At 39.6% G+C, this 25,476-nt stretch overlaps 1 protein-coding gene across 2 annotated transcripts in view; it reads right to left on the bottom strand.

Moving 5' to 3' along the window:
• Window positions 1-25,476, bottom strand: part of KLHL29 (kelch like family member 29) — a 392,776-nt gene that overhangs the window by 235,651 nt on the left and 131,649 nt on the right. For both annotated transcript variants that reach the window (XM_071742039.1, XM_071742041.1), the window contains exon 3: window positions 11,582-11,890. In XM_071742039.1, the coding sequence (XP_071598140.1) occupies window positions 11,582-11,845 (264 nt within the window). In that variant the 5' untranslated portion in view covers window positions 11,846-11,890. The remainder of the gene's footprint in view (window positions 1-11,581; window positions 11,891-25,476) is intronic.

Raw genomic sequence — 25,476 nt, 5'->3', positions numbered from 1 at the left:
TTCAAGATCACCAAGTCCAACTGTCAGTCCTACACCAAAATCATCTCCTGATGCACAACATCTACCAATTTTTTTAATAACCCCAGGGACAGCAACTCCACCATCTCCCTGGGCAACCTGTTCCAATGCTTCTCAACTCTTTTGTTGAAAAACAGCAGAGGAACACGAAGTGAAGTGGTCAGTTTGGGTCTGTCAGGATGAATTTGCTTGCTCTACACTTTTACTCTGCTGTTTGTTTTTTTTAAGAGTCCCCTCTGACTCCACACAGTTCACTGCACCACGCAGTTCACTGCACCAGAGAGCCTGCTCCAGGCATGACAGAGCTCTGGCACTGAGCTTTTGCTGCCCTGTCCCTTTACAAAGCAACCGGTGATGATGACAACAGCAGCTACCAGAAAACTTAGGTATTATCTGCGTAATGTGAAGATAGAAATGAAGATAGACCTCTAGAAAACTTGAAATGACTGTAGAAACTACAGCTTAGGTGACATCTAAAAAAACTCTGAAATAGCATTATCTGCTATTTGGTCTAGAGCTAAACGTAATTGTAAAGCAGTTCATATTTCTAAGTAGGCTGAGAAAACAAGGTGAATGGCAGTGTTGTAGGTGGCACACAAAGTATCTGTGATCACTCTCTTGTATACATGTGTATGTCTTCATCAAAGCAGCACATCTGAGACAACAATGCATGTGTATGATGACCTTAGTAGCCAACAATTCTACACATAAAAAATACTGCTCACAAAAATCCTACCAGAAGTATTATTGTAAGCAATGGAAAAATGTTTATTAAATGGAGTTTAAAACCTCACAAGAAAGAATGGAATTAATACACTCAAATTTTCCTCTATAGTCCATTTTGAAGAACCTTGCAAAGATAAATTCTAGACCTTTGAAAACTGGGATGATAAAGATAATTAATGGAAACTTAGAAAGAGAATAATGTCTCAAATCCATGTGGGGTGTAACTACTGCTCAGCTTTTGAGGATCAGGAAGATAAATTATTCAGTCTTACTCCATCCCAGCATGAGGCAGAAATTCTAAAGGAAACAAGCTGTTCAAAAACAAAACTGTGATGACTATGCCAAGATGATAGGAGTTAGGCTCAGAAGACTAAAATAAATCCAGAGTTCTAGTATTAATTGGCTGATGAGGACTCAGGGTATTGTTTTAAAGCAAACTGACAACTCCTCTGCCCTGTGAAGTACATTTAAGTGATGATTCAATTTTAGGATCATGTCAGGATCGTATCATAGAATGCTTTGGTTGGAAGGGACCTTTGCAGATAACTTGGTCCACTCCTGCTTGGATTAAGGTGAACTCTGATGACAGATCAGTGTGCTCCTGGTCATTCCCAGCTGAGCTTGTAGTGTTTCTGATGGACAAAACTCTCTCCTGTGAGGGAAGTTTGAGATTGCTGGGACTGGAGAAGGCTCAGGGGGATTTCATCAGTGTTTACAAACACCTGCAAGGAAGGTGCAAAGAATATGGAGCCAGGCTGTTTTCAGTGGTGCCCAGTGGCAAGAGGGCAAAGGCAAGGAACACAATCTGGAAGTTCCCTCTGAACATCAGGGAACACTGATTTTCCTATGAAAGTGACTGAGCACTGGCACATATTGTCCAGAGAGGTTGTGCAGTCTCTCACCTCAAAGATACTCAAAATCTGTCAGGACAACTGGCTCCAGGTGGCCCTTCTTGTGTAGGGGACCAGATGACCTCCAGAGGTCCTACCCAAACTCAATCATTCTGTGATTCTCTCTGTTCCTACACAACCTTTTTGCTCAGGACTTCCATGTTCAGGCAGGATGGCCTAAAGCAGTGCCTCTGCTTGGCTCTTGTACACTGGCTGAGCAGTTCCTGTAACACAAGTAGGTCATCACTGATGAGATACTGGATCACTCTGTAGGATCTAGCACAACACAAGACTGGCACTTCTGAAAAATGAATGGATTTGCAGGGGAACATGAGGTCAAATTATGTCCAGCATTACACTCTGTGAGTGTTCTACTTGCTGGCTGACAAATGTACCTTTATGCATTAGTTCAATGGTTTTGAATACATGGACACTGTGTAACACTTTGTGTTCCTTTGGGATAAAAAGATAACTTTAATTATACATAATATGATAATATAAACTGTATATAATATTAAGTATTCAAATTACACAGTCAAAAAAGCTTCTCTTTCTTGACATGTTTGTGCAACAACTTAGCAATAGTAAATATTATTCACATACTTCTCTGTGCTTTGTTTCTGGATTACCATAAAAGACCTGGGATCATAAATGGTAAAAAATAACACTATAATATGAAGAATTTATTACTGGTTTTTATTTATTATTAATAAAGTGGGTGCATATGGCTGTACAGACAAACACCACTTCACAGAGAGAACATATCTCTCTGCAGAACTTCAGCAAGTTTTGTTTTGCGAAGTGAACCAGTTTGATGATGCTAAGTGGGTAACAATCATATATGTTTGAACTTGATAGCAGAGAAATGAAAACAGTGGAAACAGACTGAATTCTGGGAGAATTCAGAATAATAAATTTCTTCAAGCCAAGTAAAATTTGCATTTTGTGTGATGAAATGTGCCCGGAGTGTTATAAAAGTTAACCAACACTTGGACATTTGGTAATGCTTCAAATTCCAAGACAAAACCCAAGCAAAAAACTTGGGTGCCTGCAGGTTTCTCCTTCTTCTACGTGCTACTTTGAAAAGCAGCAATTATAAATCCCTATCAGAGCTGATTCTAGGGACTGAAACTGGAGTCGAGGAAAAAGTGTGAGGAATTCCTTTCATGGATGAATTCCTTTCATTCCTACTCTCGAAGGCATTGACAATAAGTGTGTGTTTTACCCACTCACAAGATAGTGACTCCCTCTCTTTCCATTTACCCAGAAGAAACCTGAACCTTCTGAGCAGTGTTCCAATGGGCTGGAGTGCAGCTCAGCATCACTGCTGGAATGTGATTTGTGGCAGCACTGCTGCAGCATCAGCACAGGCTGCCTATGTTTCATGCCACCAAGTCACAAGATCCTCGTGCCCCTCTTAAACCCTCTGGGCACATTTCAAGAGGCTTTTCAGGATTGCAGACAGGGCAGCTGTGCTGTCAATCTGGTGTCAGCTCTGGCTGATCAGAGCTTCCCGGTATGTCCGGTGAGCATCAGTCTGTGTCCAGCGTCTGCAGGTGCAATGTTCAGCAACACAAGGAGCCAGAGAGCAGAGCTAATGCACTATTTGTCACTCCTAGGGCCAAATGTATTTTTATGTCTGTCAGCTTCATAGACAACTATCATATTAAGCAGGAACTCAAGGCCCACAGGAATCACAATGAGAGGTGAAGCTCGGCTCACTTGTGTTGCTTCCTTTTTGTTCATTTGCTTTGCAAGCAACTTCTAAATTGAAAACTGCAAATCAATCAGCAATCTGAGGAAACCAATGACATCAAGAAAACATTATCAGTTTGGCAAACAATTTGTTTTGCTTCTGATATGCATGAAAACTCTTTTAAAAAATGACCACTGTTTTCCTGTTACTTATAACAGAAATGCTATGGATATGTTTGACCCAGGCATTTGTGCAGCCCTCCACAAACTGTTTGCAATTGGGCTCCTCTGTGCCCAACTTATACCTTAATCCACTCATGCCCTCCCTCAATTAATTCACTGACATTACCCTCTTCATGTAACACCAAAACCAGAGATTACCTAGTTGAGAAAAGATCAGATTTCTTCAAAATAATTTCCAGGGCTTAGCTGGGAAAATTAGGCATTGACAGATTGACAGCAAAAATAATAGGAAACAACCAAGTGATTCCTTGAACAATTCTTTTTGTTGCTGTTTGATGGTGACAATAGCAATGCATTCCTAAATGACAGCAACCAACCTTAGGACTTTATGCATCTACACCTCAGATAGCCTGTCCTCCTTTAGAAATACTACTCCCTGAAAGTAAAACCTCTAGTAATCAACATCAAATCCCAGGCAAGGATGCTCTCAGGCAGGCTTTTTAAACCCAACAGGAGGCAGGGGAAAATCTTCTAACAAAATACCTGTGCCTGAATGGCAGAGGTAAATATTCTGCTGCACGGATAACCTGCTACTAATACAGCAAAAACAAAGCAATGATGAGAAAGAAATAAGAAAATAAAAATTACTAAATAATTTCAAAGATTCAAGCACTTTAAATCCTGGCCAACACACATTTTGTTTAGGTTACTCTTATTACTGATATTTATCCCTTTTGGAATTCAAGATACTTTTTGATCAAAGAATTAAAGCCTAGAAATACTCCTTTTTCTTTATCCAAAGCTGTCATGTTTGTGACCTTGTAAGTACTTGGCTATGTCAATTAGTGCTTCAAAAATGCTGCTTTTCATCTTCAAATGGAACTGGGCCTAGAAACTGGCCAGACCTCTTAGCTCTTTCAACAGATGATAAACACATTGCGAGTCAAAAAATCCAAGCAGCTTTTTATGACTTTACAGATTAATTAGCATGCCAGAGCTTTCAGACTAATTTCAGTCCAACAAAGTATCTGCAGAAGTTGACAAACTAAACCCACAGTTTTATGTTCTGATTTCTTCACTATTAAAAGTAAGTAAAAATACATCTGAGAAAAACTACTAAAGCAAGATGATAAGATGAAGTGACAGATCATCAGCAGAATTTAAGCCCTCTCTAGGGTCACAGATCATTAAGAACAGCCTTCTTACAGAGAAGCCTGAAAACTGCCCACGGCATCTCTCCAGTTATTTCAAAGAGAAGAAATGGTTTCCCTACTTCAACGCCTTCAATATGCCAGTTTTGGAACCCACCACTGATCTCACATTGCTCTTTTTTCCCTTGGTGGCACAACTACATCCCAATAGTTGTAACTTTTTCATAATAGCTTAATATAATTACTTCAGCAGAAGTCATTGCTGAGTTCAATTTAAAGACATTTTTGGTCAAATTGTAATTATCAAAAAGAGAAAAGGGTCCCCAAGGAGTCAAAAGACAAAGCTCTCTGTCATCTCTTTCCTGGTACATGCTCTGTCCATTCCTCAAAAGTAACTTTCAAAATTTTTAAGGATACTAGGAGGATACTGTAACATTTTTTTGTGATGAATTGTGCTGGATTGACTCTTCCATGGGCTGATGCAATACTACATCATTGACGACATTGTATGTTTTGGCTGCATTTACTTTCTTGCAGATTCCTTAAAGAAGGCACAGTCTGGAAGCTGCACTCCAGTTAAATGGTGTGCCACTCCAAAAGGTAAATTGTGCAAAATCTATTGAACATTCAAACCTAGAGAAACAGGAGAATGTGATTTGGATGCTAGGGAAAAACTGTCCTTGTATTCTGTGAAAAATCATCACGTGTCTTATACTCTGGGAATTGTTCTGATTTCCTATACATTTGTGTGATATTCTGCCTAATTAGAGCTTCACGTAAACCAGAAGTCTCTGCATAAGTGAGACTGAGTCTGCATCTCATTTACAAGCAAAACTGGACAAAATCTTAAAATTTATCCATGGGTAAAAACACCCTTCTGGTAAAAAATCAGTTACAATATTTGACATCCAGCAACTGAACCCTCAGCCCAGTAAGTTGCCAAAAGTATCAGGAGGATCTGTAACACAGCTTTTGCCATTATTGCACTTGGGCTGGACTGCAACATCATGTCCAGATCAAAAAATTGAGGCTACTATCTGAAATGGTGACAAAAAAAAAAAAAAAAACAAAAAAAACTATCAATACAAACCCTCAGAGGAGTGGAAAAGTAGCTTTGCACAGAGAAGCTGGAAGAGCAAATCCTATATACTTCATCACTGCATGTTTTGATTGTTTTCTAGCAACTGTTTTATTCCAATATTTATAATCTCTCTCTCTATTCAAGCCTCTTATGTTCTATAATAAAAAGAGTACATAAATTTCAGTTACCGTTGCAGAGCAAATTGTTGTATGTAATTAGTTATGTACAACATAAGGCGTAACTTGAAAAACAATTCCTGTTTACTTTTCTTCTGTTTAATCAATATTTTAAATATTTGTGGAAGCCATACACCAGCTTAGCAAATCCTCACCTCAGAAGCGAGAGGAAGAAAACTGACAACACAAATTCTGCAGCCTACAACTCATCAGCATTTGATACACTGCTGGTGGGGGAACTAAATTTTTTTGGATCACGAAGGAAAGAAACATATAACATTCTACTTCTGTGTCATATCACTTAATTCCTTTTTACTGTGCATTCCTCAGCCATACTGACTCATTTTTCCTTTAACATAAAAATTCTCTTAACACCCTACACATTTTTAATGCTATTTGGTTGCAGTGATGCACGAAGACAAAGACAGTGGGGGTGTTTTTTTCCCGTTCAATCCTTGCCTGACTTTCCAGAGAGGTTAACAAATGTTTTATCATCTCTTTTTTCTCTCCTACAGCATAACTGTGGCTAACCACAGTGGGATCAAAACTACAGTAGCAACAACACGCAAGTCTTAAATGCTACAGGAGTACTCTAAGTACAGAAGGGCAGAATCGTATCTCAGTTATGCTATTTAAAGACTTAGAACTATGTAGTTAGCCCTGAGCTCAACTAGAGAAAATCTTATCAAAACTGAAGACTGGCATTTTTATAAAATTTGTCATAGGTTTAACCTTGAGAATAACAAAGCATTAAGAGTGTGTAGGCTTAAGAATCAATTTATGTTCCAAGAAAAGGGTTTTTCAAATTAAGGTTGAAAACAGAATTAGATCTTGCCTGGCGTTGCACAGATTCTGTTGATGTATCAATCTTATCAGGCATTTAAAAATAATGTAGAGATGATAAAAGTAAATGCTCTATAACCAAAAAATCTCTTGGTAATAAAATTTCAAATTACAGCCCATGACAACACTTCTAAATTGAAGCTGTGATACAGGAGGTCTGATGGAGAAAGCTGTGCAAGTAACTTACAAAGTAATTCAGAAGAGCAACAAAGAATGAAGATGCTGCTGAGATGAACAGACTACATGGCTGGAATGGTGTGCAGCATCCTTAAATGAATTTTAGACTATTTTCTTGGCAATATCTTAAGTGGTGCTGCAGTCTTATATGGATTTCTTTGATAGCTTCCTTCTACCAATAAATAACAAATATATATTCTACCAATAAAAAAAAAAAAAAAACAAACCCACCACACACAGACAAACCCAAACCTGAGCTCAGTCATCACACATGGCTGGGCTCAGAGTGTGACAAATTGATCCCAACACAGCAGTTTACTGGCAGGAACTGCAGTCTCCTATCAACTACTGCAGGCATCAAGGGGCTGTGAAAGCATCTGCAGCAAAGGATCCATCCACTCAAACTATCCTGGCTCTGGGTGCTGCTCTGTGGCTCAACTCTTTGGATACAGCACCAGGGAAGAAAAGCCACATTGAATAAAAAAGCTGAAACTTCACTCACAGTGGCAGAGAATGAGAAGAAAAAAAAACAATGACCTTTGAGTGCCTCAGTTTCCCAGGGATTATACTGGGAGTGCAACATTAAACTACTTCTTACAGGTTGTTGTGGTTTAATAGTTTTTCTGATGTCTTCTGGCAGCCTCTGGTGAAATGGGCACTGCAAAGTATCATCACCATTTAGTTTAGCAAAAACTAAAGCTCAGGAGGGTGAGATCTTACCACTCTTTACAACTATCCAAAAGGATATTACATTAAGGTAGGGTTGATGTCTTCTCCCAAGTAACAAGCAACAGGCCAAGAGGAAATGGACTCAAGTTGTGCCGGGAGAGGTTTAGTTGAATATTAGAAGAAACTTCTCAAAAAAATGTAATTAAAGACTGTAACAGAATGCCAGGGAGGTGGCTGAATCATCATCCCTGGAGGCTTGTAAAAGGCATACAGATGCTGGTGCTTAAGAACACAGTTTAAGCACTGGACTTGGTTGAGCTAGGTTAATGGTTGCTAGTTAGTTTATGGTTGGACTTGATTTTAAATGTCTTTTCCAACAAAAATGATTCTGTGATTCTGTAAAAATACAGCTTTTTTTTTTTTTTTTAAATAATTCAGACTAAACATCTGTAACCACTTAAATGTGGCAGATCCACTAAGTGTGATTTGTACCACAGCATCTGTAGTAAGAAGGTTACAGGTATGCTTTGAGAATAAATTTCAAAGGTCTGAAAAGCATAATTAGTTTTAAAGTTCTCCTACACACTAATTATTAGTAATAAAATCCTTCTAAAGTCCTCAACAGAAATATGTAAAAAAGCTCTTCCAGAAGCATAAAAAAATAGACCAAACCCAACCTCCTCATAGTTGGTGCTATATATATTAAGCTTCTCTCTGAAGATGGTTTCACCTCTTTCCAACAGTTAATTTGATCCATTTTTTTCTCTCCCTTCCAATGCTTTTCCTGTTCATATCACATAACTCGGGGTGAAGTCTTTAATCTTACACACATTTACATAATAATTTAAAGACCAAATGGTTCAGCCAGATTAGATAGTCTAGCAGTCCTTAAAGCCATTTATCTATGAAGTTCCTGACCAATTCTATCACCAACACAGCAACTTTCACAGCCCAGTTACATGTCAGAGAGAAAATACGTTTCTCCCTCCATTTTTAATTTCTCACTTTAGGATTCAATCAATCAAAAGCTGAAAGACAGGAATATGACCAATGTCTGCCAGCACAGGTAGCTAGAAAACCAAACTTGTCAAACCAACTTCATTTCAGTCTTTGACAAGATTACGATTCTGTTTGATAACATGTAATACAGGCTCATGGCACGTATATTGTGTTTTTAATAACTATTGACTTAGCACTTAGACAAAAGAGTCTGAAGCAATTACTAGCTGTGCAGATACAGGAACAGAAGAAGGGAGCAGTTTTATGGCCATGCAAGGGAATGGTGAGTCTGATGCTGCAAGGATGCCTATGGGTGTGGTACCTGGATTTTCGAAGGCAAATAAAGAAGGGAGGGGATGCAAAAGATACACAGGTATTTGGAGGGTACTAAAAGTGGTGAACAGCAGGAAACTACAGGAACCAAGAAACCAAACTCTGAAAACAAACTAAATGATTTATAACAAAAAATGAACCAAACTGAACAGTGAGGATAATAAATTGATAGGAACACAAAATGAAGGGAAATTCATTGCTTTGAGATCTTCCAGCCAATGTGGGAAGATAAAGTCAGAACTAGTAACTGGATGACACAGTGAGTCCTTTCTGCCCTCAGCCTGGAGGAACACTACTGGAACAGTGAGGCAAGGAGAACCAGGCTCTCAATCTTGTTGCTTTTTAAAACCATGATGACTTCTTTTATTCAGCATGTCACCCTTTGCCACTGGGTTTAATGAAATCTACCATAACGTTGGGGAAGGTTCAGACTGCAGAAGAGCAGCTAAGCAATTGAATATCCCATATCTGACCACAAAACAGAGCTTAGAAATACAGCTGAAGATGCTACCTCATACATATTCCTACAGAAATGCTGCAGAGGGTGGACTGTGAACTCTACACAGCTCAAGGAAACTTGGGACTTTTTTTTTTCTTTCTTTTTTTTAAATAAACCAAGCAACTGCGTTATTCCTCTGACTTGTTATTTCCTCATTATACAGATTTAATTTTTTATGCCTAACCATTAGCTGGATTCTACAAGGGAAAGGCACTGGCTGGTTACATTCCTAACCACAAGTGTAAATCTGCTGTGTGAAGGAGAGAGACAGAGTCAGGCAGGGTGAACATGAGTATGTATGAGCACCTGATATTTTTTTCTGACACCGTTCCACATCATTAGTTGGAAGCTTGTTAGGAACCATACCCTTACATCTCTGTTCGACCTACCTACCTCACTTCTCTTTCCAAGTTTTCTCCTCTTCAGTACCTGCATTTTTAACTTTTTTTAGAGCTGTTCAGATGATTCTCAGAAGAAGAGGCTGGGGCAAAGACTGAATGCACTTTAACGCAGTTATTTTATGGGAGATTACACAGCTGATTAACATTTCTTGGAATAAAAAATGTCCCATGTTAGCTCCATTCTTGTCTATTTATTGCTTTTGATCTATTCATGACAAAACATTCTCTGCTAATGAAAGTCATCAGAAAATTCTCTAATAAGGTAATTTAGAAGTCAGTTCACATTGAACATATGATCAAAAGGCACTTAGCTTGCTGTTCCTTCCTCCTCTCCCTGATAAACACATGGTTTTCTGGCACTGCTATGCTACAAAATGGTTTATAACATCTGGAGGAAAGGCTGATCAGCTCCAAACAATTGCTGGACTCTAAATAGACCCAGGAACAAAGGTCATCATGAATGAAATGACTGCCTTGGCTGCAAAACTGCCTCAGTCTTCTCCAGACAAAGCACGATTGAAATGTATCTATCTATGGATAGCATCTGGAGAACTCGAGATACGTTTGATCAGAATCTGATTGGCACCTTTCACATAAAAGCAATTTGAAGATACCATGGGAAATTTTAAAAACCAATCACACTGTAAACTTTGGCCCAAGGTTTCCCCCTGCAGCATCGACTTTGTTTTTCTACAGTGTGAAAAAAAAATCAATATAATAATGGTACTGCAGTAAAATTTCAGCTTGCTCTTGGCTTACTTTAAATAATTTTATTGTCTCCTTTCCCTCTGTCTGTGTCTGCTGAATTTGGCACTTGCAGTTATTAAAATAAAATCAAGTCGAAAGAAAATGTTAAATATCATAAAAAGAAAACCAGCAGTGTTCCTGGCTCACTTTGGTAACGCTGTGGTCACCTTTACAATTTGCCAGGGTTTTCTGTTCCCCAGCTGTTCTACCTGAATTAGCATGCAGAAAGAAACCTCAACTTTGGACTGGAATGTTGGAATAACAACTTGTACTTTGCAGATTTAAAAGAACTAAATGTTTTAAAAAACAAGGAGAAGTCACCCTCCTCTCTCCAGTTATATATATGCACAAGAAAGCTCAATAGCTTACTAGTGATTTCAATTCTTTGCAGCTTCATGTTTTCCTACTCCTTAGCATTCATTTCTGCACAATCTAGTATGCACTACGAACGAGGCTTTGAAAACCTAGCAGGAAAGTACCAACTAAAGAGAAGAAAAAAGACCATTCAGCCAAAATTATGCCCTTTGGTCAATTTCCACTCCCTCTGGATGAAAACCGCATCCACTTGTTGTCAACCAAAGCTCTGCCTTGGTCAACAGACAAGAAGAGCATTCCCAAAAGCAAAAGTGGGAACCACAAATTCCAAGGAAAGCAACAGAAAGCCCAAATGTAGGCAGTGATGAAAGGAAAAGAAGGATTTGCTCTACTCAGCCTCGGGCCTCTCAGGAGTATGGGAACCCTCAGTCTTGGAGCAAGAACAACCTACTCTAAAGTATGCACACAACACACAAAAGAATCGAAAGACTGTTGGCTATACCATGAACACAAGTTTTGCAAAAGGGGACAGATGATGCTCCGTCTCCAACGTCCCCTCAATTCAGCAAACCCAGGGAGAAAAAAAAAAAAAAAGAAAGAAAGAAAAAAAAATAATAATAATTAAAAAAAAAAAAAAAAAAAAAAGAAAAAGAAAAAAAAAAAAGGCAAAATTCTTACTTTGGTAGTTGAAGCTGGAGACGAGTTGGCCACCAGGCTTGTGATCACATCAGTGTTGACAGTGGTGCAAGCAGCAGAGGCCGGGGTGGGGAGGCGGGAGGGGACGATGGGCAGGGGCAGGAGCCCGGGCCTGTTGTTGCTGTTGGTGCTGAGGGCACTGCTGCAGTTGGTGCTGCTGACGTGATTCCCATTGGAGCTCCAGTCCCGGCGATCCCAACCCCCGGCCCGGTACTCTCTTTCGAACCGGCTGTGGTGCCGTGACATCTCGCTGGAGGGCAGCTGCTTCTCCGAGGGAACTCGAGGGCTTGCCTGAAAGATTTGACACCAGAGGTGTTAGAGATGAGGTCCCAGCACAGCGATTCTACTCACCGGGCTAAGACCCTGCTGTGCCTCCTCTGCCTCAGGGGAGCATTTTTCTCCCCTTTTCCCAGCTACCCGCAGGGAGGAAGAGAGGGGTTTTGTAGCAAATGTTAATCTAGAACAAAAATGAGCTGTTTTGGACAGCTACAACCACGCAAAGACCAAACCCTCAGACCTGAGGAAACGCCAGCTGCCCAAACTCTCTGGCACAATAACAAGCAACACATAAATAATGAAAAACTGAGTTAGAAACAAAACATCATTCAAACCTCCTGTGAGCAGGAAAATGTTTCCCATAGTTATGCCTTGCAGTTTTCTCAATAGCCTTCAGATCATTTCTGTGGCTCTTTTCTGCACCTGATGCATGACCAAATATTGATCCTAAACATCAGAGGGAGAAAAAATCTACCTGCTAAGTCAATCCATTACTTCTTTATTTTTAAAGCCAAATATTGCTTTACACTACCTGTTCCCCTCCTTTTTGCTTGGCTCCTCACTGGAAGCTCCTACAGGAATGCTTCAGCCCATGAAGCAGCTCTCCAGGGCAGGCCCATGTGTCCTGTCTCCTCCCATTCCTTAAAACACTTAATGTACTCAAAATGATGAAATGACCAAGTCACTTTGTGTGATCATCCTGTGCTTCTCAGGTTTGCTTATCCATAGATTTTACCAGCCAGGAGCAAGAAGTCTGACCACCACCCTGGGAGCTGAGACTCCCAACATCTCATCCTAATTCTGCTAATTATATGTTACATGGCCTAGAGCAGTTACTTAAGTCTTCCTGCCAAGGTCTTCTAACCTACAGAATGGTGGCAATAATGCTATTTTCTCAGCAGAGTTCAGAGTAAGGGAGAGCTTACAGCACTTGGAATTGAAGAATACTATACATAAATGCTAAATATATTTTTCCTATAAATAAAGAACAAGCATCTAGGTCACTGCAGTGTCTGATTCATTTTATTTGCATCACAAAATCCAGTAAATTCTTTGTAATCATAACACCAGATCACTTGAAGCAATTTTCTTCCAGAAATTCTAAGATACAAAAATGGACATTAAATCATCTACTTACAATGGCTGAGGAGGTAGCTGGACCCAAGCTCACCTGAAGACAAGAGACTACTTAAGAGATATTACTCAGAAGTGGTATAAAACTGTGCAAAAGGTTCCCCTAGGGTTCACCAGAGAGCTGCTAGCTTGAGACAAAAGAACCTCTTCCCCAGTTAAAAGTTCTGTAATATAAATGTGTATAAATATATAAAAAATCCCTCCTACAATTATTACCTGCAACAAAAGGCTGAACCAAATCTCTGAAAAGAAGATGCACTTGCTATGGTTCTGTTTTCCCTCTGCAGCAGTGAGCAGCTCCTGCAAGAGCATATATTGGGGACCACACAGAGATGTTGTGGACACAGATCACAGAATTAACATTCCTCTCAATCCAACAGAGCCAGCTGCTTTTTCCTCTGCTAGGATTTCATGCAAGATCTGATTTGATGATTTGAGGGTTGAGGATGCATTGACATTTCTTTAGATTCTTTTTCCTTGCATTTTTGTTGCCATCTGATACTTGAATTCAGAAAGCTCATTCATATTTTCTAGAGGTCCATATGGAAATGACAGCCATACACTGAACACAGCCAAAACCAGGGACACGAGTGCTGTGAAAGATGCTGTAGTAAAAACAGGAACTTTTGTTTTAGTAGAGGTGAAGAAAGCAAGTTTTTCCTCTAGTGGAAACTATCTCAGAATAAATTCATAGGTATAAACTCCCTTCCTTTTGTTCTATAAATCTTTTGCAAAGCCAGAAATGAAGGGAGACTGTAAGACACAAGCTACAATTTCAAAATATCCTTTATTATTGTTTTCACCTAGAGAAAAGTTTCTTTTCAAAGCTGCACAGCCTCCATCAATATGTGAGAGAATCTCCATTAGCTGTATTAGTGCACTTCTTGACAAGGCAGCTGGAGAGAACCAAAACACACATATCCCTCCCCCCAACACACACATTTGAGTATATCTGACATTTAATTCAGCAGAGAGGAGAAACACACATGCACACAAGTCAACAGCTGGAGGGTTTTTTGCCACGCAATCCAAGACACCATGCCCCAGCAATTCTGCTATCAGATGAAACTGACAGGCAATTACATCAAAAACAAGCAGAAAAGAAGCCTGTGACTAAGTGACACATTAAGAAGTTTACTTAAACCCCACCACTCTCTTGACAAGTAAATTCACTTCTTTGTCCAGCTACTCTATTTTATATTTGCACTTAAAACTAAAAGACAGGGCTCAACATCACTTTTTTTTCCCCTATGCATTACATTAAATTTCACTTTACATTTATTGCATTACATTTATTTATTATTTTACTTAATTTAAACATTTAATTTATTAAATAAATAATTGCAATAATAATTAATAAATGATATTTTTATTATTTAATCCAATTTATTATTACATTTATTACATTTACATTTATTACACTTTACAGTATTACATTACATTACCCTACTTGTTTCAATGTGTCATTTTTGGCTGGGTACAAAGATATTTGACAGCAACAAGATGTGCAGAAAAACCGGAGGGGATAGCTGTCTAATAAATGAATATTCAACTGCTAGTGCTAGCTATTAATTGTTTAAAATTAGAAACAGTATAAAATGTTCTCATAAATAGCTGCTGGGTGAGGTAAGAAATGGTTTGTGAACAGGCTAGCTAATTTGTAAATGTATTTTTGGATCCAGAGCTTATGCTTTGTCTGGACTATTTTTGTCAAGGATCATAATCGTAATAATAATGCTTTAAACATATTCTGCACTCATAAGAAAAACTTCTCCAACAACATGAATCCTGAGCCAAGCATAATCATCACATTCCTCTGCACAGAACTTGACACTGGGCAGCATAAACCATCCTGAGAAATTGCAGTGACTGAGGCCAATGGAAACCACACACAAACAGCAAAGAGGACAGCAGTCACTGCTGCCACACACCAAAGATGTGGGAGTATTTTCATCCTAACCCAGTCCTTACTGGTGCCATAATACTCAATTTCAGGCTAAAATTTTCCAGGCATAGATTCTGTCAGATTTTTGTTAAGAATAAACAACACCCCTCCAAGCTTTTCTCTTGGGGAGACAGGGAGAAGAATAAAGATCAGTACTTGATACTTAAAAATATCAGTATCAATAGCTATAAATTAATTTTCCCTTTTTTTAAGGGAATTTCTCCTCAACATTCGTATGCACACATTTTTCTCTTAAATAACTTTAGGTCATCCTTAATGGTGCTAAGGAAGAGAAAGAAGGTTTTCATGCTGTTTGTCAGGCTCGGGGATTTCCCAGTGCTGTCTGCACTGAAGTCACCACCCCAGCTAAGCCTTGGCTAATCATAAATTTATCAACCTCAGGTTTAGGGCTGGCTTTTTGCTGGCAAAAAGATCCCCACTGCCATGTCTAGAGTCAGTTCTTGAGAAGATACCCCTAAAGCTATCTCAGATACATCCACCCTACATCAGAGCCATAAAATTGCAATGTGGACATAGCTGGCAATAGAAACAACATGAGAGATGCCTGTCTCAGAAGGCCACGAGGAGCCATACTGCATGCTGTTATTGCTGAAAATTGCTCTGAACATTTAATTCAGCTGCCATGCTATCTTGTGAAGGTGGCAAAGTCAGGAAGAGAGGCCCTTTCCCCACTGCCTGTGAGGAGAGGAGGAGAGGGGTTAGAGGAGAGGAAAGGAGAGGACTCACAGCTGTTACTGGATGCACTGATGAATTCAAAGCAAAAAGGTGGCCAGACTGGGATTAAGGGAGACCTGTGGGAAAGGCTAGAAGCTATAGAAGAGATATCGAGCAACCAGAGGAAAATAAAAATCCCATGACAAATCTGATATGAAGTTCAGTGATACGGTAAAGCAAAGAAAATGCCTATCTCAGTCCCCAGGACTGCATTCATGTGCTTGGGTTGCAAAAGTCATACCAAAATATAAAACAGCCCTCTTGGTTACAGAGAATAGGTATGTAAAGTACTCTGGAGCCAGACATGAGGGTTATACAGGCACCTGACCTCTTCCTCTAGAGTTTACCTTGCTTTCACAGCAAGGTGGGAATGGGAGGGTAGAAAGAGAAGGGTAACAGAGTAATGAAACAATACTGAATGCCCCTCCGAGGACTGTCACAGGCATGTCTTAGTCACAGGCTTAGTCTGAAGAAGAGAAGGCTCAGGGGAGACCTCATCACTCTCTACAACTCCCTGAAAGGAGGTTGGAGCTGGGGGGGGTTGGGCTCTTCTCCCAAGTAGCTCCCAGTAAGACAAGAGGGCATGGACTTAAGCTCTGTCAGGGGAGGTTTAGGTTGGATATTAGGGATAAATTCTTTACAGAGAGGGTGATCAGGCATTGGAATGGGCTGCCCAGGGAGGTGGTGGATGCTCTGTCCCTGGAGGTTTTTAAGAAGAGACTGATGTGGCACTCAGTGCCATGGTCTGAGAACCACAGTGGTAGTGGATCAAGGGTTGGACTGGATGGTCTCAGAGGTCCTCTCCAACCTGGCTGATTCTGTGATTTTATGTCTTGTAGTCCTTCAAAGCCAAAATGCAGCAGGTGACAAAGACCATAGAAATTACTTTAAATATATCACTCGAGATAAAGTAAAATGTGAGAGTACCTTTGCTAAAGAAAATAACTTTTCCTACAACCACAAGTTTTATAAATGTCTGACTTAAACATGCTCAAAATTTGAGAAAGGTTTTCTACAAAACACGAGTGTCTTCAGGACTACGACGTGGAGCACCTACACAGATGACTACATCCAGACTCCAAATTTACCCAAAGCACTTGGGCCATTTGGAAATCCTCCTACCTTCTCAGCTTAAAACTACATTCCTCCTGGTACTAATTTTTCACCACACCTCTTATGCAAGCTCATTTGTTCCTTGTTTCCACAGCTTCCACACACATACACAGAGGGAAGAACAAGACCAGAGGCATTTGAGATAGCAGTGTGCTAACTACAGGCCTCTTACCAGGTTCAAACAGATCATTGCAGCTGATTTATTAAACTTAAGTGATTAACATTTCATTTTATGCTCAATACACTTGAACACAGTCCTTCTTCCCGCAAGCCCAAAGCACTCACTGTTCTGCAGAAAAAATGTTTCCTATTCATATTCCTCTAAATGACAGCCTGGCTTAAGCCTTAGAGCAGCATTTTCCCTGCTCTCCATGCTTATCTATTCAAGGTCCCCTTAAAAAGCCTGTCCTCACAGAAATAAGGAAAACCAGGCTTTCAGCCAGTCTCGAGCTAGAGAATCAGATTTCTCAGACTATTAGTCAACTTCATTAAGTGACTTCAAAAATAAAGGTCAAACTTTTAATGTAAATTTTTCCTGGGTAAGCATTTGTTTCCAAATTTACCTTTAAAATAATAGCATTAGAGAAATATGATAGGCAAGAGAGGCTGGGAGAGTGAACGGTAGCAGGTTCACAGTCATTAGGGAAACGGAAGAAAAGAAGAAAGAGTGTGAAATATTAAAATAAGCAGCTAAAGTGCCTTGCGTGTTTTCAGACTGGATGAACAGAAGCACAGATAAAATAGCCTATTAAAGAGCTTCAAAAGCAGTTAAGTGCATGCAAAGCCTAAGTATTTTATGAGATCCACACCAAAAAAAGATGAGGAGGAACGGAGAGATTTGCCGTAATCAGATCTTGTGTGGAGAACTACAACTGATAAAGATGATGTCTAAGTACCTAAGTGAGAATGATTTCAGCTATATGCTGCAGGGAAAATGTTAACTGGATGCAGTTTTATCAGAGCACACCAAAACAACCACCTCTTCCTGGGGCACAGAACTGAAGACAGAATTTATGCATATGGCATAAATATCACACTGAAAAAATAAATCACTGTTACCATAAATTCTGCATATAACTCAATAATAACGTCCCACATGCAAATGTATTACACACATGTAAGCGTGATTTTTAAAAATCTTACAAATAAAGTAGGGTACCAATTGGCAGCTTCAGGAGCTACTTCACAAATGTGACAAACAAAATGTTTTATTCGAGCTCAACATTATTTATAACCTACAAAGACTTTCTTAGACTCATATGAAATCACTGTTATAAGCCTACATGGATCTGACTAATCCATTTTCACAAACTTAACTTCGTTTTTTCCATTTGGGTGACTTCACTGAAAGACTTCTTTGTTAGATGAAGGCAGTAGGAATCCAATCAAGAGATTCTGTAAAGCTGAACTACAAGCAGCTGTTTAGAAAGATAAGACCCAGAAATATTTGAGGGGCAAGAAAACAACTTTATTATCAAGCAAGTCTACTTTTGTAACCCCTGATTTAGTCCTGTAAACAGTTGTAAAGCTCTTGTAAAATCCAAGGCAAGGCAAGAAAGTCTCAAGTTGCTTTGTTACAATCAGATCTCAAAAAAAAAAAAAAAAAAAAAAAAAAAAAAGCCCAAATCCTAACCTTGTAAGTGAGTAGATTTAGGAGATCATGAAGGATTTAATTTTCAAAAATACATGCTGGAGGAAGCAACGCTTTGGGATATATTAAAAAATAAATAAATTATAACATCAACACAACTGTCTTCTCAGGATAAAGTTCACTATACAAAAAGCACAAATGAGACTCCTGCTTCTGACTTGAAATATTGTAGAAAAATGTGTACCTTTACTACTTCTGAGTCCTTAAGATGGATAAGAAAATAATCTTTTTAGATAAAGAAAAAAAAAAAAAAAGATAAACTAGACTATCCAACTGAACAAAAAAAAAAAACCCAACTGGTCACAATGAGACTAAAATCATATCTTACCACTCTGGTTTCTTTTTCTCCAAGTTTAGAGAGTCTGACCTTCCTAATTAAAGGGTTACTGAACTACATGTATGTGTACGTTATAAAACTTTACTTCTTGGAAATTTCAACATGATCATTTCCTATATTTGGTCATTAGCTTTCAAATGCTACTTCCTTTACAATGTGAGTGGAGTAGATAACACATTCTGCAATTCACTGATCATGAGCACTGGTAGAGTGAGAAAAATTCACAGAGGTCCAACAGTGTCTGCTGCTCTTGCTGCTAGAACTGAAGATTAAGACCAGGTCCATTTCAAACCCATGGCAAATCTGAATACACATAAACCCTTATATCAAGGGTTTTCTTCTGGGCAAGTACCCCGTCATCCAAGTTTCTTGGACTATTTTTGAAGTCCTTGATCCACATGCTCGAATGCACTTACTGTTGACTATAAACTGATAGAAAATATGTCAAAATACACTGATTATGGAAATGTATCTGGAAAAACATCTAACTCCATTCCTCTCCAGGCTTTTATCAGGAAAATCTCCCACTTTATCTACTTCTCCCCTTTGTCTTGTTGCAAAGACACCCCCAAAAGCAGAACTCACTCTATTCTCAAAAATCAGTTCTAGCTTCCATTTGCTGCAGACTCTTGGGCTTTCCAAGCTCCTCTGCAGCAACAAGACTGGAATTTTGCAAAGCAGTTTTCTGAATAAAAATCTACCAGAACTTCACACGATGTCTAATAACTTTCTCAGTTGCCTCTACAGGGTCTGAGGTAGCCAGCTTTGCCTGGAACCCAGCCTTGTTAAAAATTAGGAGAGAAAAACATAATGTTCCTCTGTAACACTCCTGCTTGCAAAACATTGCCCGAAACATTGACTTCCCTAATTAAATTATCTCATTAGCATGAAAAGCAAACAAAAGAAAACCAAATGCCAAAAGCTGCTATGTAAAAGGCCAGTTTGTGAAGGGCTTGTGCAGGAAGATCCACACAGCAGAGCCAGTGGCCAGCACCACAGCTCCCAGCACAGGGGTTGGCTGCATGTCAGCTCATGGCCAGGGTCCAAAGGTACCCACTGGGGAGAGGTAGAGGAGGGAAGGCAGGGATATGACTGGATTTCTTCTGGGGGAATGGGTCATCTTCTTAAAATGCATTAAGTGGTTGCCAGCACCTGACATACCTAATCTTGCCTAAGACTTCATAGTTAATAAAGCAGAAATGTAGAATAAGCTACTGTCAGTGTTGCCAAATGTCGCAAATTAAATCTCACAAAATTTAATTAATGGGATCTTGGCTCTTTTGGAAATGGTTTCTTGGGGGTGGAGGGGAGGAGGAGGAGACTAAGTCTTCAAATTACTTTTGGACAAGGCAGGAGAAATTCCCTTTGATTTACTGCCATTCTCGATCTTCCAGCCCTTGGGGAAGACTGATCAATCAGTCAAAACTACTGGAGGAAAAAGTGCTCAACCAAGGAAAGGGTTAAATGCAGCATATTTTACAGTAAAAGTTCTCTGTATCACCTGTATTGCTGAAAAACTGTTTAATAAAGAAACTGTACTTGGAACATCCCCCTGATGATAATTTTGGGTTATCCTACCCCTGACGTTGTTCACATTTAAAAAGCTTCAGCTAGCACCAGGGGAAGTAGTAAATTTCTCTTTCAGGACTCGTGCCCTCTGATCACACAGTTTTCTGACACAATTTGTTAAAAGGAGACATATATCACTCCCTCAAATCAAGACCACATGTACACTTACAGCATGAAGCAGTCACTAAGCATCTGGCATACCAAATGATATAGATGCAAAATGCCTCAGAAACAAACAAACAGTAAATTTACTGAACACAAGACTAGTACAGTCCAGATCTTTGTGTATCCCAGTGCTTTAGAGATTTTGACATGATTCACTTCACACTGAGGTAGGAGACTGCAGTTATCCCAATGCTGCACTAAGAAACCGAATTGCCAGAGACTATGCAAGATCCTTACACCAAGGGGAATAACTATGTTTTTTCCAATTTATAGTGCTCTGAATGTAGGACCATTGCTAACCTTCACTCACACACCTCAAAAGCTACCTCATTCTTCATTTAAGGAGCCACATTTATTGTTGTTGTGCTTCTGGAGGCTCAAAGGGGGGAGTTTCTTTACATGAGAGACACTACCATGAGATATTTATTTCCTTTGTGGCACTGGTACCATTAGTACTGTGTGCTCCTTTCTCTGTGTAGAAACATTCAACTTGTCGCTGACCCAGAAGACACTTTGGGCTTTCAAATCTAAATGTTCCCTTCCTGGTGCATGCCACTGAAGCTGGCAAGAGCCCACTTCATCTGTGCATCTGCAGTCATGGCTTGTAACACCAGTGTGGCCTTTGTTTCATAAAATGGATTTATTGCATTTTCAGTTGGTTCAATAGAGTGACTATCACATCCACTGACTATTTTTGTTTTGTTTTGAAAGACGACGCTTCAAGAATTAGAGCAACAGTGCCATCATCCTAATGAATTAATACCACACATGGTATCCAAGTTAAATGCTTCTCCTGTGCCACTTAAAATGTACTCCTGTTACCACTTCTCCCACCACCCTTTCCTCCTTCTCCCTTAAAGTTGCCATCAGCAACTCACGTTGTATCTTTTCAACTCTTGGATGAAGATTGCTGAATGCTGTAAATAAACAACCTGCCTTTTACAGGCCAGAGGTCTTAAGCTTTTCATTGCCTGCTTTAGAAATAACATGATCAATAAGAATCAGCTTATTTTTCAAAGTATGAACCACTTCCCATATCTATCTCAAAATGCATTAGGAAACCTAAAACTTGTTAAAACTAGGTAGAATTCAAATCATGTTTTGTAAGCACCTGCTTAAAGGCAGATTTAAGAATACAAAGAATCTTGTTGGGAATAGTTCTAGTTCTGGCTTTAAAACTCCCCGATTTGCAAGTACTGGCCAAAATGTTTGTATTTTATCCTGAATAGCAATTATTCATTTTCATTCAACCAAAGCTGTCAAAACCTCTATATGTGGTCTTGTAGTGAGATTCTTATATACATGCCAAATGCCTGCATAACAAACATCTGGCCTCACTTCTGTTCTATGGATTTGCCAAAGCACAAGTCCATCAGTTGTTTTTTGCTTGTGTCTTTTTTTTTTCTCTCTACTGTGCCTCGGGTCATTTTTCTTAAAATGAAATCATTAAAACAGGCAGAGAGAGCAGAGGAAAAAGGAGTAAGAAGAAGAACTGTAGCATCTGAGTAATCTTCCAGTGGGACTAATTTTGCTAAGTATTTGTGCTACTGCTACCAGTCAATTGCTACAAGAATTATTGAGAAACTAACTAACTAAATAAATTAAACTGCATTTAGCAAAGCATATTGGCACAGAAAGAAGGAAAACCACATACACTTTTTATAAACTAGAAGCTCAGTTTACTCAAATGTCCTCAATATCAATATAAAATGTATTAACATAAAAAAAATAACTTGCTGTTCTCTTATTTTGCATTCATTTTACATTTGTACTTCTCCGAGGCAACAGATCAGAATGGTGCATTGCCTTCCCCTCAGGCCAAGTGTAATAAACAGGCAGGTGTAATATAAAGCTGCAGAGTCTCAGCTCTCCTCCCAAACAATTGATCTTCCAGGCCCACAGTGTAATTCAGTCTTGGTAGCTCCGTTCATATACCTCATTGCTGAGCAGTCAATTATTTCAAATCAAGCAGAATTAAAGTGTTATTTTTGTGAGGGGAGACGATATTCACCAGTGACCTAAGTGAAACTAATAAACTAATTTCCCTTTACTGCCTTGGGCAAAACAGAAAAATTCAAGTCTATGAAAGAAAGACCGGAGCTGCTTTATCAGTCTGTTGCCCAAACACGTTTGCAATTTTCTGTCTTTAAATTCAATTTTTGTTCACAGAACAATTTTGGAAACAGAACACAACCAAAAGAAAGCAGCAAAAAGCAGCAGCGAGGGAATACGACCCTGCAAGACGAGGGATGTGCAGTACAAACTTCCCAATAGATGGGGAATAGCACTCTCGTGTTCTTTAACTGAGTATTCCTCCTGCCAGTAGCAAATTTATCCAGTAGATGTCAACACCAGCAAAAAATATGTGTAAAGCCAACCTTAATATCAACAGCAGTCACTTGAATTTAAAGGAGTACATCAGAGAACAGGTGAATATTTGGAAGCACTGCATAATTATTTACTACTGTCCTATCCCTGCATCTTCCAGAATGGATCTGGCCTGGCCTATCTGTCAATAAAACACGTGGAGAAAAATAATTTATTTTTTGCTTTTAAAATAATTTTGTCTGCTTTGCTGGAAAATGGAAAAATTGCTCACAAGCATGCGATTCCTTTCAGATTAGATCTTAGAAAATTTTTCAGAGAAGGGGCAGAAAGGAGAGTGGGCAAAACACTATGCACTGGAAAGCGACTGCTACAAGCAAAATCTTCATAGTTACTAAATATAATCTGGAGAGGCCTGTTACTTTTTGACCTTCCACTGCATAGTTAAGCAATGCAATGATTTAATGGATTTTGCTCTTTCCTCAAGAAGCTTCTCAACCTACAACAGCAACCTGAGATTCCCACGCCGACCCCAGGTCAACAGATACTTGTTGTTCCTGTGAAGTTTTTTTCGTTTTTGCAATAACACAAGGACAATCTGTTGTAAGCCTTTTAGAGTTATTATCACTCAAAAGACTAAATTTGCTGACAAGTTTAAACCATGCAGAAAAACAAGGCCATTGCTGTTGACACTTTTAAATCTACTATTAAGATCTGACTGTTTGAACAGCTTGTGTGTAGAATCTGAAGTACAGATTTCTGTTTCCTTTTTGTTTATTTTTAGATAAACCTTGTGTTTCTACTCTGCAATGTTTGCATTTGGCTGCTGAGCAGGCAGTAATCGCATACATTATAGGCCTTGCTTAGAGACACTTTGCATCACAGCCCATCAGGTTTTTCTGGATAGATGAAAAGAGAAGGGAAATAACAGATAATTTTCCTGATTGATTAATCTTTCCTCACATTGCCATTTCCCCCACACACAGGAGAAGGAAAACCAAAAGTGTGTTGTGACATCTAATAGCAAGACACTGAAACAAATTATTTTATTACTGCTACAAAAACTTACTAAGGAGTTTGTTTTCAAAGAGATTTAAAAGATGGCAAGGAGACACAGACAAACTTATTCCAGAGACATCACTTTGAGCAGAGCTAGTTCTCAGGTGTAAACCTTAGAGCTCTTAGGAGAAGCATACATCCTACATACATGCAACAATGTAGTGGCAGCTTATCTATTCAGCTTGGGCACAGATTTGGGGTGTTTGGGAAAGCAAAAACAACAGTCAAAAGTAGAGATAGTGAATTACCAACATCTAAGCAATTTTTAGGCATCAACAGAAGCGGGCATGGGAAGATCAGGCAAAGGTTGTGCACTTCCCTTAAATAATCCTGGCAGAAAATGGCATGTGCAAGAATAAAGTCACAACTCCAAAAACTGGGGAAAGGCATTGCATGCAAAATCCATCCCCCTGCAACATGAGGCACCAGCAGCACACCCAGTTTCAGGAAGCCACATCCTGCTCCACAGTTCTGGGTCCAGGCATCTACTGCCCAAGACAGAGCCATAACCAGTCTGGAGATAAGAGGCATCTTATGAGGCACACCGGAGTTTCACAGCCTTGTATGAGCAATTCTTTTAATTACCATCAACATTTTCTCTGAATCCCTGTCTAAAAGAAGCAGTGGGAACTTTTGATATGACGGTGTGACACCTTGATTGCCTGTGGATGAGTCACTGCATTTCTGTTAGTCTGACAAACTTATAGATTTTTAAGGGCAAAAAAGCACAAGAGGTGCTTAGGATTGCTCTGCTCTGACTCTCTGAACAGCACAACCCTCAGGTCTCATCCAGCAACCTGCCTGTCCAAGGGAAATGGGGACAGGGGGGGATGACAATATGCCTAAGCTTGCCCATAAACACCTCAACAGTTCCCTCTCAAAAAAACAATCAAACAAAACCAAACAAACCAACCCCCCAAAAATAGTGATTATTGCAATGAACCAATGTACCTTTCATAATCTTTAAGGTCCCTCCCAACCCAAACCATTCTATGATTGCAATCAACACCTCTTTTCCCAGCAGTTTATCTGAACTGGGGAGGCTGCAGGACTGATGCCACAGGAGGTGGCCAGGATGCTGCTTACAACTGGTTCCAACAGGTGCCAGCTGGTTCCTCCATGGCCCCATCACAGGGAACAGCTGAGCCCCTCAGCCCAACTGGTGGGGCCTCTGGGAAATATTTCTAAGAAAGGGCAAACCCCCAATGCTCAGGTAATGAGGAATAAATAAAGGAAAAACTAAAAAAAAAAAAAAAAAAAATTAGGACCAGCCCTGGCTACAGTGAGGTCAGGGGGAGAGGAGGAGAAGGTCCTGGAGCCCATCTTCCCTGCAGCCTGGGGAGGGGGCAACAGTGGAAGCAGAAATCCACTCTGCAGCCCATGGAGGATCTCTTGGACCTCTCCTCATGGAGCTGTGAGCCTGTGGAACTCATGCTGGAACAGGCTCCCCTGTGGGAGGGACCGGTGCTGAAGAAGCACAGAAACATGAGGAGGAAGGAGCAGCAGAAAGGAGCTGTGATGGACTGACTGCAACCTCTGTTCCCCAGGGGAGGGTGGAAGTTTTGGGA

The sequence above is a fragment of the Heliangelus exortis genome, chromosome 3 (assembly GCF_036169615.1).
Source record: "Heliangelus exortis chromosome 3, bHelExo1.hap1, whole genome shotgun sequence".
NCBI lineage: Eukaryota > Metazoa > Chordata > Aves > Apodiformes > Trochilidae > Heliangelus > Heliangelus exortis.
This window is presented reverse-complemented; position numbering and strand designations above follow the sequence as displayed.